Source organism: Lepisosteus oculatus, chromosome 2 (assembly GCF_040954835.1).
Source record: "Lepisosteus oculatus isolate fLepOcu1 chromosome 2, fLepOcu1.hap2, whole genome shotgun sequence".
Classification (NCBI taxonomy): Eukaryota; Metazoa; Chordata; class Actinopteri; order Semionotiformes; family Lepisosteidae; genus Lepisosteus; species Lepisosteus oculatus.
Genome location: NC_090697.1, coordinates 62,675,263 through 62,690,211, shown reverse-complemented (window position 1 = coordinate 62,690,211; position 14,949 = coordinate 62,675,263). Strand labels below are relative to the sequence as shown.

Here is a 14,949-nt window from a genome sequence, read left to right as displayed (position 1 = left end):
TAATTCTAAGCCATTTCACAGGGAGTTTACATCATGATAACAGATTTAATTGCATCTGTACTCAAAAAATGTTATCATTTAGATTTAACTAAAGGTCCATGAAATATTGTATTTAACTTTGTTTTATTTAAAAATGAATACATTTTACTTATATAACACACAGCAACCCAAGACCAGTACCCTGCACTTTTCTTTTTCTTGATTGGCAGAGCTTGTTGGGCTGTGTAGGGTTCCTCACAATACTCATAGTTTTAAATAATTTTTACACAAAATGTGTAGTTCTTTATATTTTAGAGTAAGAAAGCAGAGGAAATCCTGACCCCAAAGATAACTGCAGGAGAGACTTGACTTTGAGAGACTTCATCAATTTTTGAAAAAAACATTTTATTTTCAAATTAGGAAGAACATAGTGTCCTTTTAAACAATTATTATAATTACCAATCCATATGATTTTAAAAACATCAATTCATATTTTACAAACTACTTTAATGACCCCCAAGAATGAATCTGTGTAGCTTGATTACAACAATGGGGAACTGAAAGCTTAAAAATAGCCTGAATTGCAATCTAATCAACAATATATATGATATATACATTATTCACATTTCTAATTACATGTATTTATTATAACAAAATTTTTGAAACGGTAAATATTACATCCCTGACATTAGATAACAACATACAAAAGATATATACTGTACAAGAGCTTTTATGATTTACCTTGGCCAGGAAATGACTGAAAAGTCAGTCTACACTCTGGCACAAAATATATGTATATTAAAAAACAATACCATTCCACACATTGCAAAAAGTAACATATACCTAGTTAACAAGGTCATACCTGAAGCAAAAATTCAGTATTTTATAAAAATACATTTGAAACCAGACCACCTGAGTTTCCATTCCTTTTGGGTTACTCGCATCGAGCCCCCACATCTCATTTCATGAATAAAGATAGGAAACGAGTCTTTTGCTTCTTGTGCTTCTGATTTCTAAGTGCGGACTTCTAATTTCTAAGTCCGAAGTGAATTTGAGTTACACTACGATGCTGTTAAGGGGTTCTGCTCAGTGACAGCCACACTCCTCCACCATCATTTCCTCATGATGTCGCAGTACCAGCTCTCCATTCTCGTAATAGAGCATGGAAAGTGGGCCGAGTCTTGTGGGCACACAGGATATACTTGGCACTTTGTCTGGATGGTACAGTTTCACCAGACTCTGCAGGGAGAAAAGAAAATACTTGTTACTACAAATAGAAATTGCCCTATCGTATTAAACACACACCTTAGTGTAGAAGCTTTGACACAGTACAGTACATAACATGTGTTGGTAGCAAACTATGTGAAGGTGAACGTTGTTTAAAATCGTTGTTTAAAAAGTTCCATTCATAACAATATTACGTACCTGCATGTATGCATGGTTGGTAGGATTAAATGTCTCATCCACAGGACAGGGACACTCTCCCTCACACCTGAAGGCATTGTACCGTTTCGGGTGCACGATCCACTGGTTCCAGCCAATCTGGTCAAAGTCTACCCACATGTCCACCTTCCTGCACAGTGGACTCTGGGGGCTCTCAGGTGTGGGAGCGGTGCCCCCAACATTACCGGCCAACTTCACTCTCTCCTGCCCATTCCTGTTCCTCTTCTGTCGCTGACCTGACTGGTCCACAACTTTGTCCAGGGTAATATATTTGGAGTGCTCCACAGTGTGGATAAGGGTTGGCATACCCGTTTCCTCTCTGGAGTGGTTGTGTTTGGAGAAGACCACCATCATGACTCGGTCCACAGTCTTATGGTAGACTTTACTTTTGCTGCTGCTCTCAGTGCTGTTGGCGTGGTGCTTGTGCTGTTGTCCCTGCTCCAGCCTCTCCTTGTGTTCCTCTTCTGGCACTTCGTGGAGGGGATCCCCTATGACTGCTGCCTCCTCTCCGTTCACAAAACTCTCCCCCTGGTGGAGCCAGTACTTGAGCAGGGCTGTGACGTTGAAGATTTTCCAGGATGAGTTAGAGTCAGCTGGAGAGGCACTGAAGCTGCCCAGGAACAAGCGGTCCTGGCATGGCTGGCTATCTGACTCCTCGGCACACTCCTGCTCCCTGGAGTGAAAGATCTCCACCGTCACTCTTTTGGATGCAGAGAAAGAAGGCAGTCTGAAGCGGAGCTCAGACAGCTGGACATCGTCATCAGCAGAGATGGAAGACATGTCAAAAGTGACACTCCATTTATCCCCAATCTGATGGCAGCCTGTAAAACAAAAACAGGATAAATCAAATATCAGAACAAGACCATACATTAAATGAAAGATTAAAAAAAAACTAGTTTGCTGATTAATGTTTCAGAAATGTTTTATTTTCAGTAAATTAAAATCTTTCTCATGTAAATGAATCTTTCTGAAAGTCAAATCAGTATGGAAACCTATCTATATTCAGTAGACTTAATTTAGGATTATTGCATAAACAATAAAGACACCAGACACCCGTTCTACTAAAGGTAAATGAGACGAGCAAGCTAGGAGGATTGAGCTAAATGCTGTACAGTATCACTTGAGCGTTGCCAGCAGATGCGCTTGAAAAAACATTGCGCACTAACAGACTAAACGTGCCAAATGTCAAAACACGGCAGAATGTATATTGAACTCCTTTGCAGTCACATTTGTAACAGACGTCTGGGCTAACCAATACACACATTCACAAAAAAAACTTTAAAGTCAATTAAGCACCCTAACACACTGTAGGTTGTAAAAGAGGACATCTGATGAGGGTGGGTAGATAACCTCTCTATTGACTGATCAAGCGTAAAGTCTGAAACCCTGCTTCCTGGAGTCCATCAGCTGCATAGCAAAGTGTATTGAGACACACGATGATGCTGAACTTAAACAGGCATCTCGAACACATTACAAGTAATCCTTAAACCTAATGTATGTATATAAAATAACAAGAATATACAGAAAGAGAATACTTACAGCACTGGCTATCAGTACACTAACAATCACCCACAGACGGTTATTAACAATAAAAGTAACAGAAATATATGAATATGGCTATCGCTGCACTGACAATCAGCTATAGACGTTTGCTGTCGTACATTATTGGTGTTAACTCAAAGACAACCACTTTGGCACAATTTAAACAAGAGTATTAATTTATAATAAAACGACTTACTTTTTGCCACCAGGCTCAGTACCGAATTGGATTCCTTTAGAACGGGGTTGTCCTCGGCTTGACCCGCTGCTGCCGCTGCTGCTCCGACCCCGCCAGCGGATTTGACGGAGCGGTAGAGGTGCATCATGTACCTCGGATACCTGCTCTTGTGTTGAGACCCCCTGTGTCGCAAAGCGGGAGCAACCGCAGCATTGGAGACAGAGCTATTGCCATCTAAGGTGGGATGTACCTCAACACCATACATGTCCCCGTCTTCCATTTTGTCCGTTACCGGAACAGGGTCCGTAGTGACGATTCCTGTCCAAAACACACCAAGTCCGCCGAGGAAGAAAATGAAAATGTGATGCTCCATATTCTGGGTTTTGTAGTTGTGCTTGTAGACTTGCCTGGGAAAGAGAGCAGCTTGCTTCTTGTCCCTTGCTTGTCCTCAGCTCAAGTGAAAGTGTGGGTAGGCTTGGCTAGAAGACCATTTATAGCAGACAGTTGGTCTTTGATGAACCTCCCCATCAACAGTTCTTTGATGTTCCTGGACGGGTATTACTTTCCATTTAAAGGCCACACCTGTCAAGTTCATTGTCTTAAAAGAAAGTCCTCTTTTCTTATTCATAAGCAACAAAGCAGGTATCGTTTGTATGATTAAGACAGGTGAACAACACATTTATGAAATAAATGATAAAAGTATAGACACATGCTAATGAAAGCTTTTGATTGTGATGAGAGCTAGCCGTGGATCCGTTCATTATTTGGAGATCTAATAAAATTTACATTCAGTTTTTATAATTCGAAAAAAGATGAAAATAAACTCATTATCAACACAGGTACTCAAACCCAAGTGTTCGTAACTAAACGCACTTATATTGTTTTCCAAAAATATATTATTGCTGATAAAGGTTGAAAGCACAGTACAATAAGCACGAAAAAGATTCAACTTGTTATCACATAAGGTTATTCTTTAAATGAATATCAGTGGAGTTCGGAACCTTTTTTTCTTTTTTTTAAACGGTGAAAATTGGATGCCAAAAACGTTGATTTTCCCTCTTAAAATTGATGACAAAACAAACTGAGAATTTAGTTCGTTCAGTATTAATCACTGTAGGATGAGATACACAGGCAGTTTACCGCTGAGGAGCATTAAGGTGATCAAATTCTATTGATCCCTAACGTTTCTTTATTGTACACATTGTCCACACCATATACTTACTGACCCACAACGTCATTGTACACACAATAAACATACTTTACAGTGTCGGTGCTTTGATGTCCAAAGGTATCAAACAGCTGGAAAAAGATCACAAAGATCAAACAATAAATCTTCCTGTGCGCTTAAACTCGCTCAGAACTTGGGTGCTTCTTCAAACGCGTAAAATATTTCTAGTACCTCAAAAGCTCTGACACCAAGATTTTGGAATACTGTAAAATGTCTCAAATTGGCTGCGAGGTAGCCGCCTAGAACACCGCCTTACAGTTCTATTTTTTTTTGTATCTGAAACAGTGTTTTTAACTTTTACAGACTAAGGCAGTGCCACAGATTTCATATGAATTCAAAAGCATTTAAAGGTCCATGCGAGGACGCAGAATACTGCATCTTCATTATCTGTTAGGCTACAATGAAAGTTTAATAGCTACAGAAATGTGTTTATATATACAATCTGAATGCTTAGCAGTGATTCTTTTCTCTTATTGATAGAAGTGGGTTCACAAACACAAAACAAAACTACCGAATTACATAGTTTAAACATCATGCTTTGCGAACTATCGGAGATACTACACAGCTACCGGAAGAATATGTGATACGATTACGGACGAAATTAATTACATTCTTAGCAAACTCTTTAAATGACAAATTCAAATTATCAGCAAAATCACTCTAATTTTGCTAATGAGCTACTTCTCTCGGGATCAACGGAGGGATTTAAAAGATGTTTGTTTTAGCTGCATAATGCTACCAACTTCTCTCTATTGAGATAAAAGAGTCAAATCGGGTTTAAAGGTCAGACGTGCATATATAATGAACATTTAAAAATGTCTACAAGATCAAATTCTTACCCTTATTGATTTTTTCCGTCATTATGTATTTGATCATTTAATGATTACAAACGAACACAATTAAACTAAACATTTAAAACGTTTTAAACATTAAGCACCGAGCTTTTTAATTTTGAGGTATTTTTAACTTAATGATACAAACCTGTCTGAAATGTAGAAAATTGAATAATATTCCGTCGTTTACAAATATTTATCATTTTATGAAATTTTGTCATGTACACATTACTAACTTGTAAATATTGACTGTTTTTTACAAAAAGTACCGAGCAAGCTAAATAAAAATCCACGAACCAGTCATTTAACTTTAAACAGTCGTTATCACCTTCCGAGAAAAACGCATTTCACACTTTTTTAACTCAGTTCATCTTGTATGATTCAAATTCTGTCTATATAAATGAATAAAACTAAGATTAAATCTATAAAGCGCCAGAGCTTCTTACTTCATTTTTAATTTGTTGCGAATATTTTATAAAATGTTTGAAAACATACTTCCTCAATAAAGCCGACACTTGTTAAAACAATCTTTCAATGAAAACATCTCTGGATTTGGAACAAAAAAGTATCATTATATCCTCTTTCTATAGTACATGCCCTGCCATGTATTTTAATATAAAGTATCGAAGCTTTTCCGTAAGAAGCCGGAGTTTCTTAAACGTCAGAGAGAAGCTTTTGAAGATCAAGGGGACGATTAAGATTTATCAGATGAATACAGCCATTAAGAATGGTACGTTATACTGTGACATAAGTATTTAAGCTACAGAGTCGATATTTTATTAAGATGTCAATTGATCCTTTTGATTGCATTAATTAACTACTACCAAACGAACTGATGAAACGAAAGTCCTATGGTCTCGTTTGAGATCCTTTTGTTCGTAGAAAAAAGGCTTCCCTCGCCCTCTTGCGGTGTAACCTTTTAACTACATTCCTAAAGCTGAATCATGAAATCAAGGGGAGTCCAAAAACAACAACGCAAAGAACATGAACAATAGCACAGATCAAAGATCAAAGAATCGCAGTTCATTGTAAACGATCACATTAGGAAGTCCTTATAGCCCACATTTGTTGTCTGTTTTTTAGTCCACCCTGGCCCATTTATTGATAGCTTGAGTGGAATTAGTATTATCATTGGTTTTAGATTATTGATGTTGCCAAGTCTCTGCTCTTTGGGGGTTATACACCCTGTATATAGACTACAGCCCTCCCCAGCCAGGGTATAAGGTATGTCCTCCCTGAACAAATACACAGTCCTAGCAGTATTAATGCACAGACCTACAATCGTTCTGACTGGTTATTTCAGGTGTGACAACTGAAGAAGGCTCCACAGCCAAAACATTGTGTCCCTTTTCTTTTCCTTTCAGCATGGAATAAGCCTTTACCTGTTCCTTAAATAAAATAATACTGCATATTAGAAATGCATAGTTAGCAAACTGAATGTGAATCACCATTAATATTTTTTTCATTTTCTTTGGTTGCATATATCATGGCTCTCTAATAAAAATTAGAGGCTGCTTTCCTTAGAACCAGATTTTCCAGGCAAGATAGTAAGCGATGTTTAACACATGACCTTGGTCATATGTTTCCTTAAGACAGGGGTGATACCCATGGATGTGTGAATTATTAATGTAGTGCCCATCAATTGAAAGGGTGATAAAACTGAACCAAGTAATTTAAATTAACTAGTCTAATTAGAGTTCAATTATGTATATGCTTATGAAAATAATTACCAGAACTAACTATAGGGTAAACTTACTTGTCTGAGTCATTTAAACAATCAACAACAGAAATGGAAACACAGAGTGTGATACGACGTATTGAGAGTTTCAGGAGGCTTTTGTTCAAATTATCCAAAAAGGACAAATTCAGGAATTTTATTGTTACAATAGTTTAATAATCCAATATACAGTACATGCATCCATTTGTGTAACATTGTTACAAAAATATAAATCTAAAATGTGAAGCAAAACACATTGCAAGTTACTACAATCCAATTTAAAGACATAAACTGACAAAACAATTCTGAAACGGTGACATAATTAATTGGGTTTCATACCCAAATACTCAAGCATTATCCACAGGATATAAACCAACCATTACTGATTGAGAGCTTCAAACTTGCAAAGCTTTCTCTGAGTTGTAAATAATAACCAGTAAAATATATGTATATCTAATATACAAAGTATTCACAGTTCTTCTTTCTAATAACATGTCATTATTTGAAACTACATATTTAAAACTATATATTGCATCTCTGACATTTGATCACTTAAACTATACACAAGAAAAAATCAAATACAAGAGCTTTTACGATGCACCTTTGCCAGGATATTTATGAAAAGTCAGTTTTCTCTCTGTGAAAAAACATATTCAAAAACAACATTATTCCACAAAATTCTTTAAAGTAACCCATACCTAGTTAGCAAAGATAAACCTGAAGTAAAAATTGCAGTATTTAAAAAAAAAAAAATTTTCACACCATTTCATACTGCTTTAGTTTCTATTTCTTCTGGCTTACTCAGACCAAGCCTCTGTGGCTCATTTCGTGAAGAAATATAGGAAATGAGTCTCCTTGGTCTTGTGCTTCTGAATTCGAAGTGAGTACGAAGTGAATTTGAGTCCCTCTGTGATGCCGTTAAGGGGTTCTGATCAGTGACAGCCACACTCCTCCACCATCATTTCCTCATGATGTCGCAGTACCAGCTCTCCATTCTCGTAATAGAGCATCGAAAGTGGGCCAAGTCTTGAGGGCACGCAGGATATACTTGGCACTTTGTCTGGATGGTACAGTTTCATCAGACTCTGCAGGGAGAAAAGAAAATACTTGTTACTACAAATAGAAATTGCCATATCGTATTAAACACACACCTTAGTGTAGAAGCTTTGAAACAGGACAGTACATAACACGTGTTGGTAGCAAACTCTGTGAAGGTGAATAAAGAACGTTGTTTAAAATCATTGCGGCACTGAAGGTGATAAGTAATGCATAAATGTGTAGAATGTACAGAAGTATCTTAGTGATGTGAAACTACAAGGATAACATAATTTTATTCTGATATATAATCTTTAAGAATCCTATTGCAATGTTAATAACACTGAAATATGTGGACAAGATATTGATTTAGAGAATATCAAGTGAGAAATTTAGAGAACTCAGAGTGTTATGGATTTTTTAGATTAAAGTAAATTATGAAATATCTTAGATGAAAAGTTCCATTCATAACAATATTACGTACCTGCATGTATGCATGGTTGGTAGGATTAAATGTCTCATCCACAGGACAGGGACACTCTCCCTCGCATCTAAAGGCATTGTACCGTTTCGGGTGCACGATCCACTGGTTCCAGCCAATCTGGTCAAAGTCTACCCACATGTCCACCTTCCTGCACAGTGGACTCTTGGGGCTCTCAGGTGTGGGAGCGGTGACCCCAACATTACCGGCCAACTTCATTCTCTCCTGCTCATTCCTGTTCCTCTTCTGTCGCCTGCCTGACTGGTCCCCAGCTTTGTCCAGGGTGATATATTTGGAGTGCTCCACAGTGTGGATAAGGGTTGGCATACCCGTCTCCTCTCTGGAGTGGTTGTGTTTGGAGAAGACTACCATCATGACTCGGTCCACAGTCTTATGGTAGACTTTACTTTTGCTGCTGCTCTCAGTGCTGTTGGCGTGGTGCTTGTGCTGTTGTCCCTGCTCCAGCCTCTCCTTGTGTTCCTCTTCTGGCACTTCATGGAGGGGATCCCCTATGACTGCTGCCCCCTCTCTGTTCACAAAACTCTCCCCCTGGTGGAGCCAGTACTTGAGCAGGGCTGTGACGTTGAAGATTTTCCAGGATGAGTTAGTGTCAGCTGGAGAGGCACTGAAGCTGCCCAGGAACAAGCGGTCCTGGCACGGCTGGCTATCTGACTCCTCGGCACACTCCTGCTCCCTGGAGTGAAAGATCTCCACCGTCACTCTTTTGGATGCAGAGAAAGAAGGCAGTCTGAAGTGGAGCTCAGACAGCTGGACATCGTCATCAGCAGAGATGGAAGACATGTCAAAAGTGACACTCCATTTATCCCCAATCTGATGGCAGCCTGTAAAACAAAAACAGGAGAAATCAAATATTGGAACAAGACCATACATTAAATGAAAGATTAAAAAAAAACTATAGTTTGCTGATTAATGTTTCAGAAATGTTTTATTTTCAGTAAATTAAAATCTTTCTCATGTAAATGAATCTTTCTGAAAGTCAAATCAGTATGGAAACCTATCTATATTCAGTAGACTTAATTTAGGATTATTGCATAAACAATAAAGACGCCAGACACCCGTTCTACTAAAGGTAAATGAGGCGAGCAAGTTAGGAGGATTGAGCTAAATGCTGTACAGTATCACTTGAGCGTTGCCAGCAGATGCGCTTGAAAAAACATTGCGCACTAACAGACTAAACGTGCCAAATGTCAAAACACGGCAGAATGTATATTGAACTCCTTTGCAGTCACATTTGTAACAGACGTCTGGGCTAACCAATACACACATTCACAAAAAAAACTTTAAAGTCTAATAAGCACCCTAACACACTGTAGGTTGTAAAAGAGGACATCTGATGAGGGTGGGTAGATAACCTCTCTATTGACTGATCAAGCGTAAAGTCTGAAACCCTGCTTCCTGGAGTCCATCAGCTGCATAGCAAAGTGTATTGAGACACACGATGATGCTGAACTTAAACAGGCATCTCGAACACATTACAAGTAATCCTTAAACCTAATGTATGTATATAAAATAACAAGAATATACAGAAAGAGAATACTTACAGCACTGGCTATCAGTACACTAACAATCACCCACAGACGGTTATTAACAATAAAAGTAACAGAAATATATGAATATGGCTATCGCGGCACTGACAATCAGCTATAGACGTTTGCTGTCGTACATTATTGGTGTTAACTCAAAGACAACCACTTTGGCACAATTTAAACAAGAGTATTAATTAATTATAAAACGACTTACTTTTTGCCACCAGGCTCAGTACCGAATTGGATTCCTTTAGAACGGGGTTGTCCTCGGCTGCCGCTGCTGCTCCGACCCCGCCAGCGGATTTGACGGAGCGGTAGAGGTGCATCATGTACCTCGGATACCTGCTCTTGTGTTGAGACCCCCTGTGTCGCAAAGCGGGAGCAACCGCAGCATTGGAGACAGAGCTATTGCCATCTAAGGTGGGATGTACCTCAACACCATACATGTCCCCGTCTTCCATTGTGTCCGTTACCGGAACAGGGTCCGTAGTGACGATTCCTGTCCAAAACACACCAAGTCCGCCGAGGAAAAAAAATAAAATGTGATGCTCCATATTCTGGGTTTTGTAGTTGTGCTTGTAGACTTGCCTGGGAAAGAGAGCAGCTTGCTTCTTGTCCCTTGCTTGTCCTCAGCTCAAGTGAAAGTGTGGGTAGGCTTGGCTAGAAGACCATTTATAGCAGACAGTTGGTCTTTGATGAACCTCCCCATCAACAGTTCTTTGATGTTCCTGGACGGGTATTACTTTACATTTAAAGGCCACACCTGTCAAGTTCATTGTCTTAAAAGACAGTCCTCTTTTCTTATTCATAAGCAACAAAGCAGGTATCGTTTGTATGATTAAGACAGGTGAACAACACATTTATGAAATAAATGATAAAAGTATGGATACATGCTAATGAAAGCTTTTGATTGTGATGAGAGCTAGCCGTGGATCCGTTCATTATTTGGAGATCTAATAAAAGTTACATTCAGTTTTTATAATTCGAAAAAAGATGAAAATAAACTCATTATCAACACAGGTACTCAAACCCAAGTGTTCGTAATTAAACGCACTAATATTGTTATCTAAAAAGTATATTATTGCTGATAAAGGTTGGAAGCACAGGAATAAGCACGAAAAAGATTCAACTTGTTATCACTTAAGGTTATTCTTTAAAAGAATATCAGTGGAGTTCGGAACCTTTTTTTTCTTTTTTTAAGAAGTGAAAATGAGCTCCCTAAAGCTCCCTAATTTGATCAATGCAGCATTTTGCAATTTTACAAAAACAAAACCCTTGCAACAAGAAATATATCTCTCACGGGTGAAGTTCCTGCCAAAAACGTTGATTTTCCCTCTCAAAATTGATGACAAAACTGAGCCTTCAGTTTGTTCAGTATTAATCACTGAAGGATGAGATACATAGGCAGTTTACCGCTGAGGTGATCATCTTCTATTGATCCCTAACGTTTCTTTATTGTACACATTGTCCACACCATATACTTACTGACCCACAACGTCATTGTACACACAATAAACGCACTTTACAGTGTCGGTGCTTTGATGTCCAAAGGTATCAAACAGCTGGAAAAAGATCACAAAGATCAAACAATAAATCTTCCTGTGCGCTTAAACTCGCTCAGAACTTGGGTGCTTCTTCAAACGCGTAAAATATTTCTAGTACCTCAAAAGCTCTAACACCAAGATTTTGGAATACTGTAAAATGTCTCAAATGGGCTGCGAGGTAGCCGCCTAGAACTCCAACTTACGGTTCTATTCTTTCGATGCCCTTCTGCAACAGTGTTTTTTAATGTTTACAGACTAAGGCAGTGCCACAGATTTCATATGAATTCAAAAGCGTTTAAAGGTTCATGCGAGGACGCAGAATACTGCATCTTCATTATCTGTTAGGCTACAATGAAAGTTTAATAGCTAAAGAAATGTGTTAATATATACAATCTGAATGCTTAGCAGTGATTTTTGTCTCTTATTGATAGTAGTGGGTTCACAAACAAAAAACAAGAACTACACGATTACACAGTTGAAAAACTATGCTTTGTAAACTTTCGGAGATACCACATAGCTACTGTAAGAATATGTGAATATGTAAATTATTTAATTATACTCTTAGCAAATGCTTTAAAAGGTCAAATTCAATTCAATTCAAGTATCGGCACAATCACTCTATTTTTGCTAATTAGCTACTTCTCTCAGGAGCAACAGAGCGATTTAAAAGATTTTTGATTTAGCTTCGCAATGTCACCAAATTCTCTCTATTTAAATAGACTAGATAAAAGAGTCAAATCGCGTTTAAGGGCAGATATGTGCATATATAATGAATATTAAAAAAATATCTGCAAAGTCAGATTCCTACCACTCTTGAATTTTACCGTCAACGGTTTTACATCGTTGATCCGTTAATGATTACAAACTAAGTACCACAATTAAACTAAACATTTTAAACGTTTTAAACATTGAGCACCGAGCTTTTTAATTTTGGGGTATTTTTAACGTCCTGCTACCAACCTATCTGCAATGTAGATAAATAATATTCCGTCGTCTTAAAAATATTTATCATTTTATGCACTTTGTCATGTGCACCTTGTTGACTACTTGTTACAAAATGTACACAGTAAGCTAAATAAAAATCAAGTTACTCCACGAACCAGTCATTTCACTGAATTAAAACAGTCGTTATCATCTTCCGAGAAAAACGCATTTCAAACATTTTTTTAACTCAGTTCATCTTGTATAATCCAAGTATTGTCTATATAAATTAATAAAACGAATCAAGTTTAAATCTATAAAGCGCCAGAGCTTCTTAATTTCAGGTTTAATTTGTTTCGATTAGTCAATGTTTGAAAAAATAACTTCTCAATAAAGCTGACACTTGTTAAAACAAAGTTTTATTAAAAAAGTATTTGGATTTGGAACAGAAAAAGTATAATTATAATCTCTTTCTATAGTACATGCACCGCGTTGTATTTTAATATAAATTATCAAACCTGTTTTTCACGGGAAGAAGCTAGAATTTCTATCATGTCAGAAGCTGTTGAAGATCAAGGGGACGATTAAGATTTATCAGATGAATACAGCCATTAAGAATGGTACATGGCAGAAACGCTTTAACAGCATTATACTGTGACATAAGTATTTAAGCTACAGAGTCGATATTTTATTAAGATGTCAATTGATCATTTTGATCGCATTAATTAACTACTACCAAACGAACTGATGAAACGAAAGTCCTATGGTCTCGTTTGAGATGCTTTTGTTCGTAGAAAAAAAAGGCTTCCCTCGCCCTCTTGCGGTGTAACCTTTTAACTACATTCCTAAAGCTGAATCATGAAATCAAGGGGAGTCCAAAAACAACAACGCAGAGAACATGAACAATAGCACAGATCAAAGAATCGCAGTTCAGTGTAAACGATCACATTAGGAAGTCTCTATAGGGCACATTTGTTGTCTGTTTCTTAGTCCACCCTGGCCCATTCATTGATAGCTTGAGTGGAATTCATATTATCATTGGTTTAGATTATTGATGTTGCCAAGTCCCTGCTCTTTAGTGGTTATACATTTAAAAAACATGGTAGACTACAGCCCTCCCCAGCCAGGGTATAAGGTTTGTCCTCCCTGAACAAATACACAGTCCTAGCAGTATTAATGCACAGACCTACAATCGTTCTGACTGATTAGAAATGCATAGTTAGCAAACTGAATGTGAATCAGCATTAATGTTTTTTTTTTTTTCATTTTCTTTGGTTGCATATATCATGGCTCTCTAATTAAAATTAGAGACTGCCTTTTCTTGAACCAGATATTCAAGGCAAGATAGTAAGCGATGTTTAACACATGACCTTGGTCATATGTTTCCTAAAGACAGGGGTGGTACCTATGGATGTGTGAATTATTAATGTAGTGTCCTAATTAAAAGGGTGATAAAACTGAACCAAGTAATTTATATTAATTAGTCTAATTGGATTTCAATTAGGTATTTGTTTATAAAAATAATTATCAGAACTAAACTACAGGGTCACCTGTGTGGAAATAATTTCCTATGGAATAGTTAAGATGGAAAAGGTGGGCTTGCATCATGCTTAACTTACTTGTCTGAGTCATTTAAACAATCAACAACAGAAATGGAAACACAGAGTGTGTATGATACAATGTATTGAGAGTTTCAGGAGGCTTTTGTTCAAATAATCCAAAAAGGACAAATTCAGGAATTTTATTGTCACAATAATTTAATAATCCAATATACAGTACATGCATCCATTTGTGTAACATTGTTACAAAAATATAAATCTAACATGTGAAGCAAAACACATTGCAAGTTACTACAATCCAATTTAAAGACATAAACTGACAAAACAATTCTGAAACGGTGACATAATTAACTGGGTTTCATACCCAAATACTCAACCATTATCCACAGGATATAAACCAACCATTACTGATTGAGAGCTTCAAACGTGCAAAGCTTTCTCTGACTTGTAAATAATAACCAGTAAAATATATGTATATCTAATATACAAAGTATTCACAATTCTTCTTTATAATTACATGTAATTATTAGAAACTACATTTATAAAAAAACATATATTGCATCTCTGACATTTGATAAATGTTCACTTAAAGTTTACACAAGAAAAAATCAAATACAAGAGCTTTTCACCTTTGCGATTCACCTCTGCCAGGATATTAATGAAAAGTCAGTTTACTCTCTGCAAAAAAACATATTAAAAAAAACATTATTCTGCAAAATTGTTTAAAGTAACCCATACCTAGTTAGCAAGGCTAAACCTAAAGCAAAAAGTGCAGTACTTCATAAAAATACTTCTCACTCCATTTCAGACTGCTTTAGTTTCTATTTCTTCTGGCTTACTCAGACCAAGCCTCTGTGGCTCATTTCAAGAATAAATATAGGAAATGAGTCTCCTGGGTCTTGTGCTTCTGAATTCTAAGTGAGTCCGAGGTGAATTTGAGTCCCT

General features: G+C 37.2%; 2 protein-coding genes across 2 annotated transcripts; both read right to left on the bottom strand.

The window, feature by feature from the left end:
- Positions 1-349: 349 nt before the first annotated feature.
- LOC102688952 (nodal homolog 2-A-like) lies at positions 350-3,748 on the bottom strand. The gene is made up of 3 exons (XM_069180223.1): positions 3,161-3,748; positions 1,405-2,243; positions 350-1,218 (listed from the first exon to the last, which is right to left on the bottom strand). The coding sequence occupies exons 1-3, from the start codon at positions 3,510-3,512 to the stop codon at positions 1,066-1,068; spliced, it is 1,344 nt and encodes a 447-aa protein (XP_069036324.1). The 5' UTR covers positions 3,513-3,748; the 3' UTR covers positions 350-1,065.
- A 3,776-nt stretch (positions 3,749-7,524) lies between these two features.
- Positions 7,525-10,496, bottom strand: LOC138224016 (nodal homolog 2-A-like). Its single transcript, XM_069180233.1, has 3 exons — positions 10,195-10,496; positions 8,437-9,275; positions 7,525-8,002 (listed from the first exon to the last, which is right to left on the bottom strand). The coding sequence occupies exons 1-3, from the start codon at positions 10,439-10,441 to the stop codon at positions 7,850-7,852; spliced, it is 1,239 nt and encodes a 412-aa protein (XP_069036334.1). The 5' UTR covers positions 10,442-10,496; the 3' UTR covers positions 7,525-7,849.
- Between the last annotated feature and the right edge of the window lie 4,453 nt (positions 10,497-14,949).